Source organism: Bubalus kerabau, chromosome 3 (assembly GCF_029407905.1).
Source record: "Bubalus kerabau isolate K-KA32 ecotype Philippines breed swamp buffalo chromosome 3, PCC_UOA_SB_1v2, whole genome shotgun sequence".
In the NCBI taxonomy this organism is placed as follows: domain Eukaryota; kingdom Metazoa; phylum Chordata; class Mammalia; order Artiodactyla; family Bovidae; genus Bubalus; species Bubalus kerabau.
Window position 1 is genome coordinate 80,848,889 of NC_073626.1, and position 12,801 is coordinate 80,861,689.

Genomic DNA, 12,801 nt, shown 5'->3' on the forward strand with positions numbered 1-12,801 from the left:
ACAAAAAAATTTCACAATTCATATGGAAACACAAAAGACCCTGAATAGCCAAAGTAGTCCTGAGAAAGAAGAATGGAGCTAGAAGAATCAACCTTCCTGACTTCAGATTATACTACAAAGCTACAGTCATTAAGACAGTATGGTACTGGCACAAAAACAGAAATATAGACCAATGGAACAAGAGATAGAGAGCTCAGAAATAAACCCATGCACCTATGGGTACCTTATTTTTGACAAAGGAGGCAAGAATATACAATAGAGCAAAGGCAGCCTCTTCAATAAATGGTGCTGGGAAAATGGGACAGCTACATGTAAAAGAAAGAAATTAGAACACTTCCCAACACCATACACAAAGATAAACTCAGAATGGATTAAAGAGCTAAAGGTAAGACCCAAAACTATAAAACTCTTAGAGGAAAACATAGGCAGAACTCTTGATGACATAAATCAAAGCAAGATCCCCTATGACCTACCTCCTAAAGTAACAGAAATAAAAACAAAAGTAAATAAGTGGGACCTGATTAAACTTAAAAGCTTCTTCACAGTGAAGGAAACTATAAGCAAGAATCAAAAGACAACCCCTGGACTGGGATAAAATAATAGCAAATGAAACAACTGACAAAGGATTAGTTTCCAAAATACACAAGCAGTTCATACAACTCAATGCCAGGAAAACAAACAACCCATCAAAAAGTGGGAAAAAGACCTAAACAGACATTTCTCCAAAGAAGACATACAGATGGCTCAACATCGTTTATTATTAGAGAAATGCAAATCAAAACCACAATGAGATATCACCTCACACCAGTCAGAATGGCCATCATCAAAAAGTCTACAAACAATAAATGCTGGAGAGGGTGTGGAGAAAAGGGAACGCTCTTGCACTGTTGGTGGGAATGTAAATTGATACAGCTACTATGGAAGATGGTATGGAGATTCCTTTAAAAACTAGGAATAAAACCACCATATGACCCAGCAATCCCACTCCTATGTGTATACCCTGAGGAAACCAAAATTGAAAAGGACATATGTATCCCATTGTTCATTGCAGCACTATTTACAATAGCTAGAACACGGAAGTAACCTAGATGTCCATCGACAGATGAATGGATAAAGAAGTTGTGTACATATACACAATGGAATGTTACTAGGCCAAAAAAAGGAATGCCTTTGAGTCAGTTCTGATGAGGTAGATGAAACTAGAACCTATTATACAGAATGAAGTGAGTCAGAAAGAGAAAGGTAAATATCATATTCTAACACATATATATGGAATCTAGAAGAATGGTGCTGAAGAACTTATTTACAGAGCAGCAATGGAGAAACAGACATAGAGAATAGACTCATGAACATGGAGAGAGGGGAGGAGAGGGTGAGATGCATGGAAAGAGTAACATTGAAACTTACATTACCATATGTAAAATAGAAAGCTAATGGGAATTTGCTGTATGGCTCAGGAAACTCAAACAGGGGCTCTCTATCAACCTAGAGGAATGGGTTGGGGAGGGAAATGGGAGGGAGGTTCATAAGGGAGGGGATATATGTATACCTAGGACTGTGAAGAAAACCGAGCGCCGAAGAATTGATGCTTTTGAACTGAGGTGTTGGAGAAGACTCGAGAGTCCCTTGGACTGCAAGGAGATCCAACCAGTTCATTCTGAAGGAGATCAGTCCTGGGTGTTCTTTGGAAGGAATGATGCTAAAGCTGAAACTCCAGTACTTTGGCCACCTCATGCAAAGAGTTGACTCACTGGAAAAGACTCTGATGCTGGGAGGGATTGGGGGCAGGAGGAGAAGGGGACAACAGAGAATGAGATGGCTGGATGGCATCACTGACTCGAAGGACGTGAGTTTGAGTGAACTCCGGGAGATGGTGATGGACAGGGAGGCCTGGTGTGCTGCAATTCATGGGGTCACAAAGAGTCAGACACGACTGAGCAACTGAACCGAACTGAACTGATGGCTGATTTGTGTTGAGGTTTGACAGAAAACAACAAAATTCTGTAAAGCAACTATCCTTCAATTAAAAAATAAATTAAAAAGAAAAAACACAATTTTTTTTCAGGGAAAAGCACTGTGTGATTTGATCTGTGTTATCCAATTCAGTAGCCATAGATGCACACAACTATTTAACTTTAATTAAAAATAAATAAAATTTTAAAATGCAATTCATCAGTTGTGTTAGCTGCATTTCAAGAAAGTAATGAAATGCATTTTAATAGCCATACATGGCTAGTGGCTACAACATTGGACAGCACAGACATAGAACATTTCCATTACTGTATAAAGTTCAATTGAAGTGCTGGAATATGGAACATACAGGCTTCATATCCTTAAGAAATGAATAACTTCTTAAAAAACAAGTCTTTTGACTTTCTCTTATACCAAGGTGTTTGTTTTTTTTTTGTATGCACCAAATTTATTTACAGGGTGTGAATAAATATAAAGCATTGAGAGATACAACTTTGAGCTTCAAGGGCATCTTACAAGAATTTTAAAAATCATCCTTCTGTTATACTGAAATAGGCATAGAGAATGCACCAACTTAACCCTATGAGGCAGACATCCTTTCAATGGGTTGTCAAAGGAAAGAGATTCAACACTCTTCTTGGTAGCTAGTTTCAGCAATAATAAATTAATTTGCATTACTTTCAAATGTATGCTTGATTAGACAGTTTCTCAAGTCCCCTGTCTAGATTTCTCATCTTGAAAACTCATATTGACACTTTTCTTCTGAATATGTAGCTGTGTAGACATTTTGAATATATGGTTAAGTTACAGTAAGTCAAATGAGCTCAATTTCCCTTACTTTTGGCAAATAATTTGGAACCAGTAGAATCTTTTCCATCTAGATTAGAGGCAGGCATTTTCTCCAAGGCAGTGAGAAGCTCTTCCTCTAGCTGTCTAAGCAGTTTCAGTTTGCAAAAGCAGCTCGCCACCATATGAATCCCTCCAGGAGACTTCAACTAGAGCAAAGAGGGGAATTTCACCACATGGGGACTTTAGGACTTTATGGCAGATGGGGTTTGATTTGTTGGGGATTAATTATAGAAAATGAGCCCATACCTCATCCTACTCCCCTTCTGAGGACCATGCATCACCCCAAAGACAGGACTTGCAATGTGGTGGCTGAAGAGAACTTCTCTGTGAGAGTCAAGAAGGGATTTATGGTGGAGTCAAACATTGCAGCAGAATCCCACTGGGTATCAGCATCCCACTTTCCTCAGGCCTTGGTGACAGCAGGCTGATGCTGTGTCGGGATGGGTGATTCTTCCAAACAAACATTACTAATTTCAAATGAAACTTTGATAGAGGGCTCTCAGACAGGAATAAGAGCTCTGACAAGTGCAGAGTTGTAGGGAATGAGGCACGTGTGCTTAGTCACTTCAGTCGTGTCTGACTCTGCGCTATCCATGGACTGCAGTCTGCCAGGCTCCTCTGTCCATGAGATTCTCCAGGCAAGAATACTGGAGTCGGTTGCCAATTCCTTCTCCAGGAAATCTTACTGACCCAGGGATTGAACCTGTGCTTCATAAAGGATTAAAGGATTGGTGTGACTTTCTACTGACCAAGTGTGGGGTGAGGTGGGAGGGATTGAACTAATGAACAAGGGGCAACACCTTTAGTATCATATCTCTTTCACCCAAAGGCCCTGTAGACATGAGAAAAATTTCATTCTTAACATAATCATTCATCATCTTCACCTTCTTGCTTAGGAATCACTCAACCTCCGAAACCAAGTTCAGTTACCTTTTTTAACAAAAGCTATCACAAATTGTGTCTTGTAAAAGTAACAGCTTATACTTTGTAAGTACTCTTCAGATTAGATCAGTCATTCAGTCGTGTCCGACTCTTTGTGACCCCATGAATCGCAGCACGCCAGGCCTCCCTGTCCCTCACCAACTCCCAGAGTGCACTCAGACTCACGTCCATCGAGTCGGTGATGCCATCCAGCCATCTCATCCCCTGTTGTCCCCTTCTCCTTCTGCCCCCAATCCCTCCCAGCATCAGAGTCTTTTCCAATGAGTCAACTCTTTGCATGAGGTGGCCAAAGTACTGGAGTTTCAGCTTTAGCATCATTCCTTCCAAAGAAATCCCAGGGCTGATCTCCTTCAGAATGGACTGGTTGGATCTCCACACTTAGAAAGGGACAAATAATTACTTTGATTTTGAGAGGTTTTGTTAGCCTCAACTAATATTTTGTCAAATAGCACTTGCTAGAACTGTTGTTTTCATACATATTTATGGCTTATTTAATATAATATCTAAAATAATTCATATATTGGTATTCTTCAGAAGAGTTACATAAAGCATTGTGGCAGATCACAGGTCACTACAATATGTAGCAAAATCTGACTCAGAATGTACTTGATTGAAATGAAATAGTTATCAACTTCAAGTTTAGAATTACTAGGTCCAATGAAGGGGAAAGAAATTTACTGAAAAACTTTTAGTATGTTAGCATTCCATCAATAATAACTTTCTAAAGGAAAGCTGTATATTTTCATCACAGTTCAGTATATGCAGAACTCAACTAATAAATATAAGCATTTCACAATTTTCCTGGGTTAGAGCATGACCTACAGGAAGGCACTTGATTTCCCTGGTTTTGAAAGATTAGCTCCTAAAAATAACATATAAGGATGACATAATGAAGAGATAAACCTTGGGGTGGAGTAAATAATGTTCTAAGCAGAGAGTCTTCAGAAGAGTTTATTAAAATGTTGGAAAGTACTACCATAAAACAGAGTCAAGAGTTAAGAAGAGATTCAAGTCCAGAAAGCAACTCAGCCTATTTCCTTCCCTGTGGATATGTAACCATAACTAGAGCTACTGCTGGCCCCATCCGTACCCAGCACACCTGATATAAGTCAAACAGGTTACAATATTTTAAGGTCATTTCTGGAAAAATTACCAACTTGCATGGCAAACATCATAGAACCTATGTAAAAGCATTCATTCCTATAGATTTTTACCTCTTGAAGAAACAAAATACAGTGTCGTGTAAATACGTGTCAGAAGATTGGATTCTAATGTTCTGATGGTGGTGTGGTAACAGTGAGTTTTTTCACCTGAATAAACCTCCATTTCCTTATCTAATCACTGAGGGGATCAGATCTGACTGCCATTAAAATGCCCACAGGAGCCAGAAGCAACCTGACTTTACGATGATACAGTTTTCTGATACTGGTGGTTCTCTAAGGTACTGAAAACAGCGACAGCATGCAGAGCGCACGTCTCCTGGTGACAGTCAGCTGCAGTGGATTGTCTCCAGGTGGGAATGCAGGCCCTGCGTGACCAGACAGTCAGATTATTCAGGAAAATACAGAAATTCAAACTTTTATGTCAAATATCCTGGTTTTAAAATATTGGCAGCTAATCTAAATTTAGGGCTTCTCTGGGGGCTCAGGGGTAAAAGATCTGCCTGCAATGCAGGAGTTCCAGGGTTCAAACCCTAGGTGGGGAAGATCCCCTGGAGAAAGGAATGGCTACCCACTCCAGTATTCTTGCCTGAAGAATTCCATGGACAGAGGAGCCTAGCAGGCTACCATCCCTGGGGGTCACAAAAAGTCAAACAGGAATGGTTGACTAACATACACTCTAAAAGACAGGGGAACACAGGTAACTCTGAAGGCCAAACTAAACATATATGTGAATGGACTGGGTCTTATGGCTGCCATTTGTGACCTCCAACTGGGAGCCTCCAGTTTCTCTCTGCCCTGTTGGTCCTATGTGAGCATGGGGTAGTGTCATCCTGGGGCCACAGGCACTAACCCTCCACACAATTCTAATTAAGCTTTTTGGCACTTGGTTTCATTAACATATGAATACAGTAGGGAATCAGGGCAACCACAGTCAGTGGGATGGACGCACTTTTACAGAAAGACAGCACGTAAAACAAATACTCGGTGTCAGTGGGGATCTTGATGAAATGGTAGAGCTGCAGGGTGGTCAGCGAGACCAGGGCACAGAGCAGCCGGAAGCTCAGCCTGTAGCCGTTTTCTCCTCGATAGCTCCTGAGGAACATCTCTGAGTTAATTGCAAAGCCCAAGCCAAAGAGGACCCCGAGGTTTCTCACAAGTCCGGCAAAAGGTGTGGTGTCAATGTGGATCCAGTCGGGGTTGGCGCACCACTTCTTGGCTATGGGCACAGACCACAGCAGGTCAATGTCAAGACGTCTGAGAAGCAGGTAAAAGCCAAGTGCAAACAGGAAGAGGAACAGGTTGGTCTTCAGGTATATGCTCAGGCTGGCTGTTTGGATACCTGGAGTGTATTCAAAGACCTCCGCTACCAGGACGCCTGGGGATTGGAAAGCAACACTGAACAGAACTGTGTGCCTTTGAGACTCTCAGGAATCATCCCTCTCTGCATTAAAGAATTTAGCCACAGTTTTCAATGATAAAGTGCTGTAGAAACCTAGGTTCTATCCATTTTCCAAAGCCTGTTTTTTTAAGGCAGTAACTGAAACCTCACTTTTCCCATGGCCTTTTACCCATCCGCATTAGCACAGGGGGGATTTTCAGGAGTCCAGGGCACTGAATGACAACCCACTTTATAGGCAGAGCGCTGATCTGCTGCTGCTAAGTCACTTCAGTCATGTCCGACTCTGTCCGACCCCATAGACAGCAGCCCACCAGGCTCCCCTGTCCATGGGATTCTCCAGGCAAGAACACTGGAGTAGGTTGCCATTGCCTTCTCTGGAGAACTCATCTAGGTGCTTGCAATTAATATTTCAATTGCCAGAGCCAGTTAATGTAGAGAGCCTTTGAAAGATATGTGGAGTTGAAAAGCGGAAACTTGATCATTGTGAATGCTGGTAGAAATACAAAGCAGCTGCTGAATGAAGTCCACAGTTAGGTAATAATCACTGCAGGTGTTTCCGAGAGAGTGACATGGTGTGCAGGTTGGAAGGCCATTATTAAGTCTCCCAAACCAAGACACAAGCACACTGTCCTTCGTGGTGGTTCGGGAGTTGGACTCAGCACTAGTCACACTTTAGATAAGCCCAACCGTGTCACCCAGAGGTTATGCGCTTATACTTTTGAGTGAGAATGTGTACCATCGCCTGTATGGAGAATTTGAGAGATATGAAGAACCACTTAAGCTCCTAGGGCAGCATTAAATATCAGTGGCTTGATAGAATTACCTGAGTTTGGGGAATCAGTTAGCAGGGAGAATCTGACAACATAAAACAAAGGACACTAAAGCTTTCAATGATAAACAAAAGATAAGTGATCATATTTACCACCAATTACTCCAAGAATAACTTGATGAGGAAAATGTGTTGCTATGAATACTCTGGAGATGCAGACACTGACTTGAATCAACCAAAAGAGACTCCAAAGAAATGACCAAGTCAGTCTACAATGGAAAAATAGAGATAAGCATAAAAAGCAAAGAAATTGTATCACTCATAAAAATGGGCGGGGGATTGACACCAGATGATCTTTCATAGAGGAATCTTCTAGCTGTGATGTAATATCATAATTCTAGAGGGTCTTTCAATTTTGTTTGCACTCCATAGGATTTCAAATGTTTTAACAGATGTTTCTATATTTATCGATGCATTAAACTGAACCAGTACTAGGCTATATTGTGAAATTTTAATAAATGCTGTAAAAAGAAACCGACTTGGCATCCTGATAATTATTCTAATGAAGGGAAATTCAAGCTTGGGGGAATTATTAATATTTACAGTGGTCTAGAATAAATTATATATATTTTTACTCCTTGTTATATGTGCTTCCTCTTTCCTCTCTCAACGTCTCTTTGCTTGAAGAAAACTCACAGAAGAGGCAGCTGCCGATCTGATGAAAAGCACACAGGCATTCCATCAAGGGCAAGTTTTCACTGGGTTTAATTTCAAGACTCTCAAGCTCTCAAGAGTCCTGGTTCCTTGGTTTTTGACACGTAGAAAATAAGAAACAGAAAGTGACCTATGGGTTATATATGTTGAATTAGAAGCAGTAGTATGCAGAAAACTTATAAAAATATTTAAGTCCAAGCAATGTTCATCATTTTAATAAAAAATATTAGCAATAATGAGTTCTAGGAACCCTTGATGGTTCTGAATGATTTGTCCCTGATAATTGGACTTAATTTTGGATATTGAAAAGTTAAGGAATAGAGAGAAACAAGACTTTCAAAGAGAAAGTAAGCAGGGGGTATCCATATGGAAGAAGAATCAACAAGGATGTGGTAATATTTAGGTAAGGTGTGGGCACTCAGTACGTTTTGATGGATCAACGAAATGATGCAGTTATAAGAATCAAAGAAGAGTCGAGAATTTTTTTTTTTGAGAACAAACAAATAATTTTCCAGGAACTGGAGGAGAAAATGAACTACAGAGAAAAGGCAAGGCTTATCTAGATTGCTGCTCTGAAAAATTGTCTATGGATAGAAAATGCTAATTTTTAAAGATGACAACATGTTTTTTACCATTGTTGTTTTGGATTGGATAATGAATACCTTAAGGCATACAGGTCACAGTCTCGTTAGGATAAATTTTAAAGATGCCCAAATTCCTTTGGTTATTTGTTTTGTATATTACCCAATATTACTCTGAAAAGTGGAATATGAGATGGAACTTGGAAATTCTTTATTATAAAGAGCTTTAATGTAATGGTGTATCTTATAGTAGCTTTTATGCAATTAACTGGAGAATCTTATCTCAGACTGCCTAATAATTTATGATTAAAGTGATGCTCAAAATTATTTTAATGATAGTTAAAGTATATCAGGAAAGAAAAGAAGGAAAAAGTATAAAAATTTTGAATAATTTAAAGGTCTAGGCCTTTCAGAATGTTATGAATCTACTAACATTAAATCTACTAACATTAGAATTTAAGTTTGCTTCTGGACGTTTTAAATTAAAAGATTGCATAATATTTAAAGCTAGAAAATATGTTATTTATGTCAAAATTATTAGTTAGTCAAAGAAGAAAGCATAATTATACTAAAGTAACCAATGCATTCGAGGGGAATGAGGCTTCTCAAAAATTTGTTTAAAGTAAGGGAATATGCATGGAAAAATACTTCCTTATATAATTTAGATGACTTATTTATGAACTACTAAAATGAGTATAGTATTATGGGAACCCCAAAAGCACATTTAAAAAGTCATTAATCAATTAAACATTTCCAACCCTGTAATGTGGTAATCATTGTGAGCTAATTAGCGTATTATCTTAAAAGCAAAATATTAATCTCCTATTCATTTTGCTATATTGGCTATGATAGAACTGAATAAGCACATTTCAATAACTAAAATTACACTAAACTGAATTTTTAAAAAGACTTTCTGTGTTTAAACTGTCATGTTCCAGGGCTACAGAGATTGGAGCAAAGCTGACCTGTGCAGAGTGATAAAAGACTTATCCATCTGACTGATGGCGTGGCTCAGGGCCTCTGTCACCATGACATACCAGACGCATGATGAACCCATCGCGTGGCCAGATGGACTTCCTGCAACAAGAAAGTGGCAATCCATTTGAAAGGCGGTTAATAGAGTACAACTATCAGAAATGGACAATAGAATAGCATATTAGCCATGAATATTACAAATAACTCAGAAAAAAGCCATAGGACATAGGCTATATGTACTGTTTAGTAATGGGTAGAAATAAAGAAAATTGAGTCAAATACCATTTCAAAAAATTTCCCCAGGTTATTCAAGTTCATTGAAGTCCAGAAATCAAAATGTTCAAGTCTAATTAAGAACTCAGGCTGTTGCATCAAAAAATCTGCCACATCCTTAGTCATTCTTCATATCTAATTGTTTTTAACTGATGACAAAATTGAAGTACTTGGATTGAATCTTGAATCAGCTTATTTTCCTTGGGCTGAAAAGTCAAACATATTAAAGCTATCACTGCTGTGTCTGATTTCCCAACTAACTGCTATGTACTAGCTAGCCCCATGCCCATCTTGTAACTGGTTGCTGCACTAGGAGTCTTAGTCATTAAATGGAAAAGGGAAGCTACAAAGTGGCATCAATCCTGGCAGAATAAATCTGCAGACAGGAAGCCTTTCTACTCCCAGAATGTCTTTCCCATGTCACTAGATCTTTTTTTAAAAAATAACTTTGTTTTGATGTACTCCTTGAGTTTTTACCAAGTGGAGATTCATTGAGCTTAAACATCAGTCTCTTTTTGAAAAACACCAAATTAAATAAAGACAAATCTATGACTTATAGATCTCTTTCTTTCAAATCGATTTCTTAAACAGAAATTGTCAGGGCTTTTTATATGTTTCATGCATTGGAAAACTTCAAGGAATGAATGTAAAATGTAGTATTTCTTTTTTTCTTTTCCAGAAAATGTCTCATAAGACAGAGCATGTGCTGGGAAGTTCTGGGATAAACCAAAGTAGCATTTCAATTGAATGGCAACCCACTCCAGTGATCTTGCCTGGAGAATCCCAGGGACAGGGGAGCCTGGTGGGCTGCTGTCTATGGGGTCGCAGAGAGTTGGACACGACTGAAGCGACTTAGCAGCAGCAGCAGCATTTCAATTGTCCCAGATACTATCCATCCATCCATCCACCCTGCATTGTTTTCACAAAGATAAAATACATAGCATCCCTGACATGATGGAATGCACAGTCTATTGGAGGAGTCAGATATTAAATAACTAATTCTACTACTACTACTAATACTATAATAATAATATAATATTAGTAGTATTAATAATAATACTAATAATACTATAGAGCAATAAGTACTATAACAGATGGATGCCTACTTTTTTGGTAGTAAAAAAAAAAAGATATTCCAAAAACTTATTAGGAACTTACACATTCACTGTATTCAAGGTTAGTCTCAGGATGTCAAATGCCAAGAATTTGAGGCTATGTAACAAACTGTGTGGAGGTACAATATAACAAAATCTTACAAAGTAAAACAATATGCAATTTACCTTATATATATATTTAAAACTTTTTATAATCTTAAACTCAACTCTCATAGTAAAGATTTTATACTCATACAAAATCTTACTTATGAGAGAGTGGACCAAGAAGTCTACTTATATACTGTATACACGAGAGAAAAAGCAAAGTGAAAAGAAATAGCTCTACGATTAAAGAGAATTTTGGCAGGCAATAGTAATACCAGGAAGTCCATACCTTTCTTACAGAAACCCTGTCTGTTGTCTCATTTATGTAATTCTCAGATCTACAATAACTTTGAAAGGTGCACAGCAGCAGATAAATCAGCATTTCCAGTATTTTAATATAGTTTTTAAAAAATGTGTTCTAGTTAATTGTCTTTTGTTTGTTTCTATATCAAACCATGACCTCCTTCCAAAAAAAAATTGCCAAGAATAAAATCATTTGGGGAATATTCTTTTAACTTATCCTTTTACAAATTTTTTAAAAATGAAATTTTCTTACTCATAAAAGTTTTACCCTTTTCACTAGCAATTTTTGTTTATGAACTTTTAGCATCCTCACCCATACCATTTTCTTTAAAACCCTCTATGATATTGTACAGTTATTAGGTGATAATCATGTACAATGGCTATCTGTTGGAACATCTTTAGTAACCTGAAGCTGCTTTAATAGCTTACCTGGACCTGTTTCGCATGTAGTGGGGAACTGTTCAAGGCATGGACTTGAGTGATTTGGGTAAATCTGAGTTTCTTGGACCCACCAGTAAGGCCGATGACCAAATAATATCCTGTATTTAAAGAAATATAAATATGCATATATGTTTAAACACACAGTTGTTACTTAATTGGAGACTAGCTATTCTCTCCTATAAAAATAACTCAAGCAGACTGCTGATGAGGAAAGCTCATTATTGAGAGACTTTGAAAGAATTTAAGTTCTGGTCTGTCCCTCATTATAGAGGATGAGTCATATGGAATTTGGGCATCCTACTTTCCAATAAAAACAGGGACTTTTTTCCTTGCAAGAGAAGTCTTTCGGTGCTTTGGATACTTAGACTGAAAATATCAAAGTGGTCCTTGGAATTATTAATCTGTTCATTATGGTGCAATTCGTTTAACTCACTTCTTGGTTAATCACACCATATATGTTATAGGCTTTTGGAATTTACTTCTAAGTCAGATAAAGTATAGACTTCTATGCTTTTTTGTAAGTTCTATTTACAAATAGGTGTTTCAAGTTAACCAGTATGTTTGAAAAATCTTCCAAGTAAAACTATACACATCTGAAATGTGATCATTAAGCCAAAGCTACAAATTTAAGAAGAAGCTTTATGAAGAATGAAACAAAACAGAAGGCTTACCATTTAAAAATAAGATTGAACCAATCCCCAATGACTGCTACCCATATCATCTTAGTTCCAACTGTCTGATTAAGTTGAAACCAAAGTGGAAAATAAATAGAAAAGATATTCCGGGGATCTCCAACATTGGACATAAAATTTAGAAAATTGTAGTAAGCTCGGTAGTCCTTCTGCAAATGCTGAATAACAAGCACTCCATTCCTATGAAGGAAATCCATCTTGAAAGAGAGGCAGTTCTAAACATAGAGTGAGCAGAGCTGAAGTGCTCTGAGTTCTACCATTTTTATACGTTACTCTCTTGGCGTGTCCAGCCATTACTGTGACATGTGATACTGACCATCTGTGGAGAGGGCATGTCTGTCCTCTGCTGAAAAGTTCAACTGCTTTATGATTTTAATTGATGCTAAAGATGTGAAGTACATGCAGATCAGTGGCAAGTTGAGGGGAAATTTGGGTAGAGACACAATGCATTTCTTATGCAGTCTGTCTTTTGTGTGAACAGTTGGATCATGTTTGCTTGAAATTTTTGCACGGTTCATTTCCTTCAAGGG

At 38.1% G+C, this 12,801-nt stretch overlaps 1 protein-coding gene across 1 annotated transcript; it reads right to left on the reverse strand.

The window, feature by feature from the left end:
• Positions 1 to 5,788: 5,788 nt before the first annotated feature.
• G6PC2 (glucose-6-phosphatase catalytic subunit 2) lies at positions 5,789 to 12,468 on the reverse strand. Its single transcript, XM_055574732.1, has 5 exons — positions 12,251 to 12,468; positions 11,568 to 11,677; positions 9,354 to 9,465; positions 7,247 to 7,362; positions 5,789 to 6,300 (listed from the first exon to the last, which is right to left on the reverse strand). The coding sequence occupies exons 1-5, from the start codon at positions 12,466 to 12,468 to the stop codon at positions 5,789 to 5,791; spliced, it is 1,068 nt and encodes a 355-aa protein (XP_055430707.1).
• Positions 12,469 to 12,801: the final 333 nt, after the last annotated feature.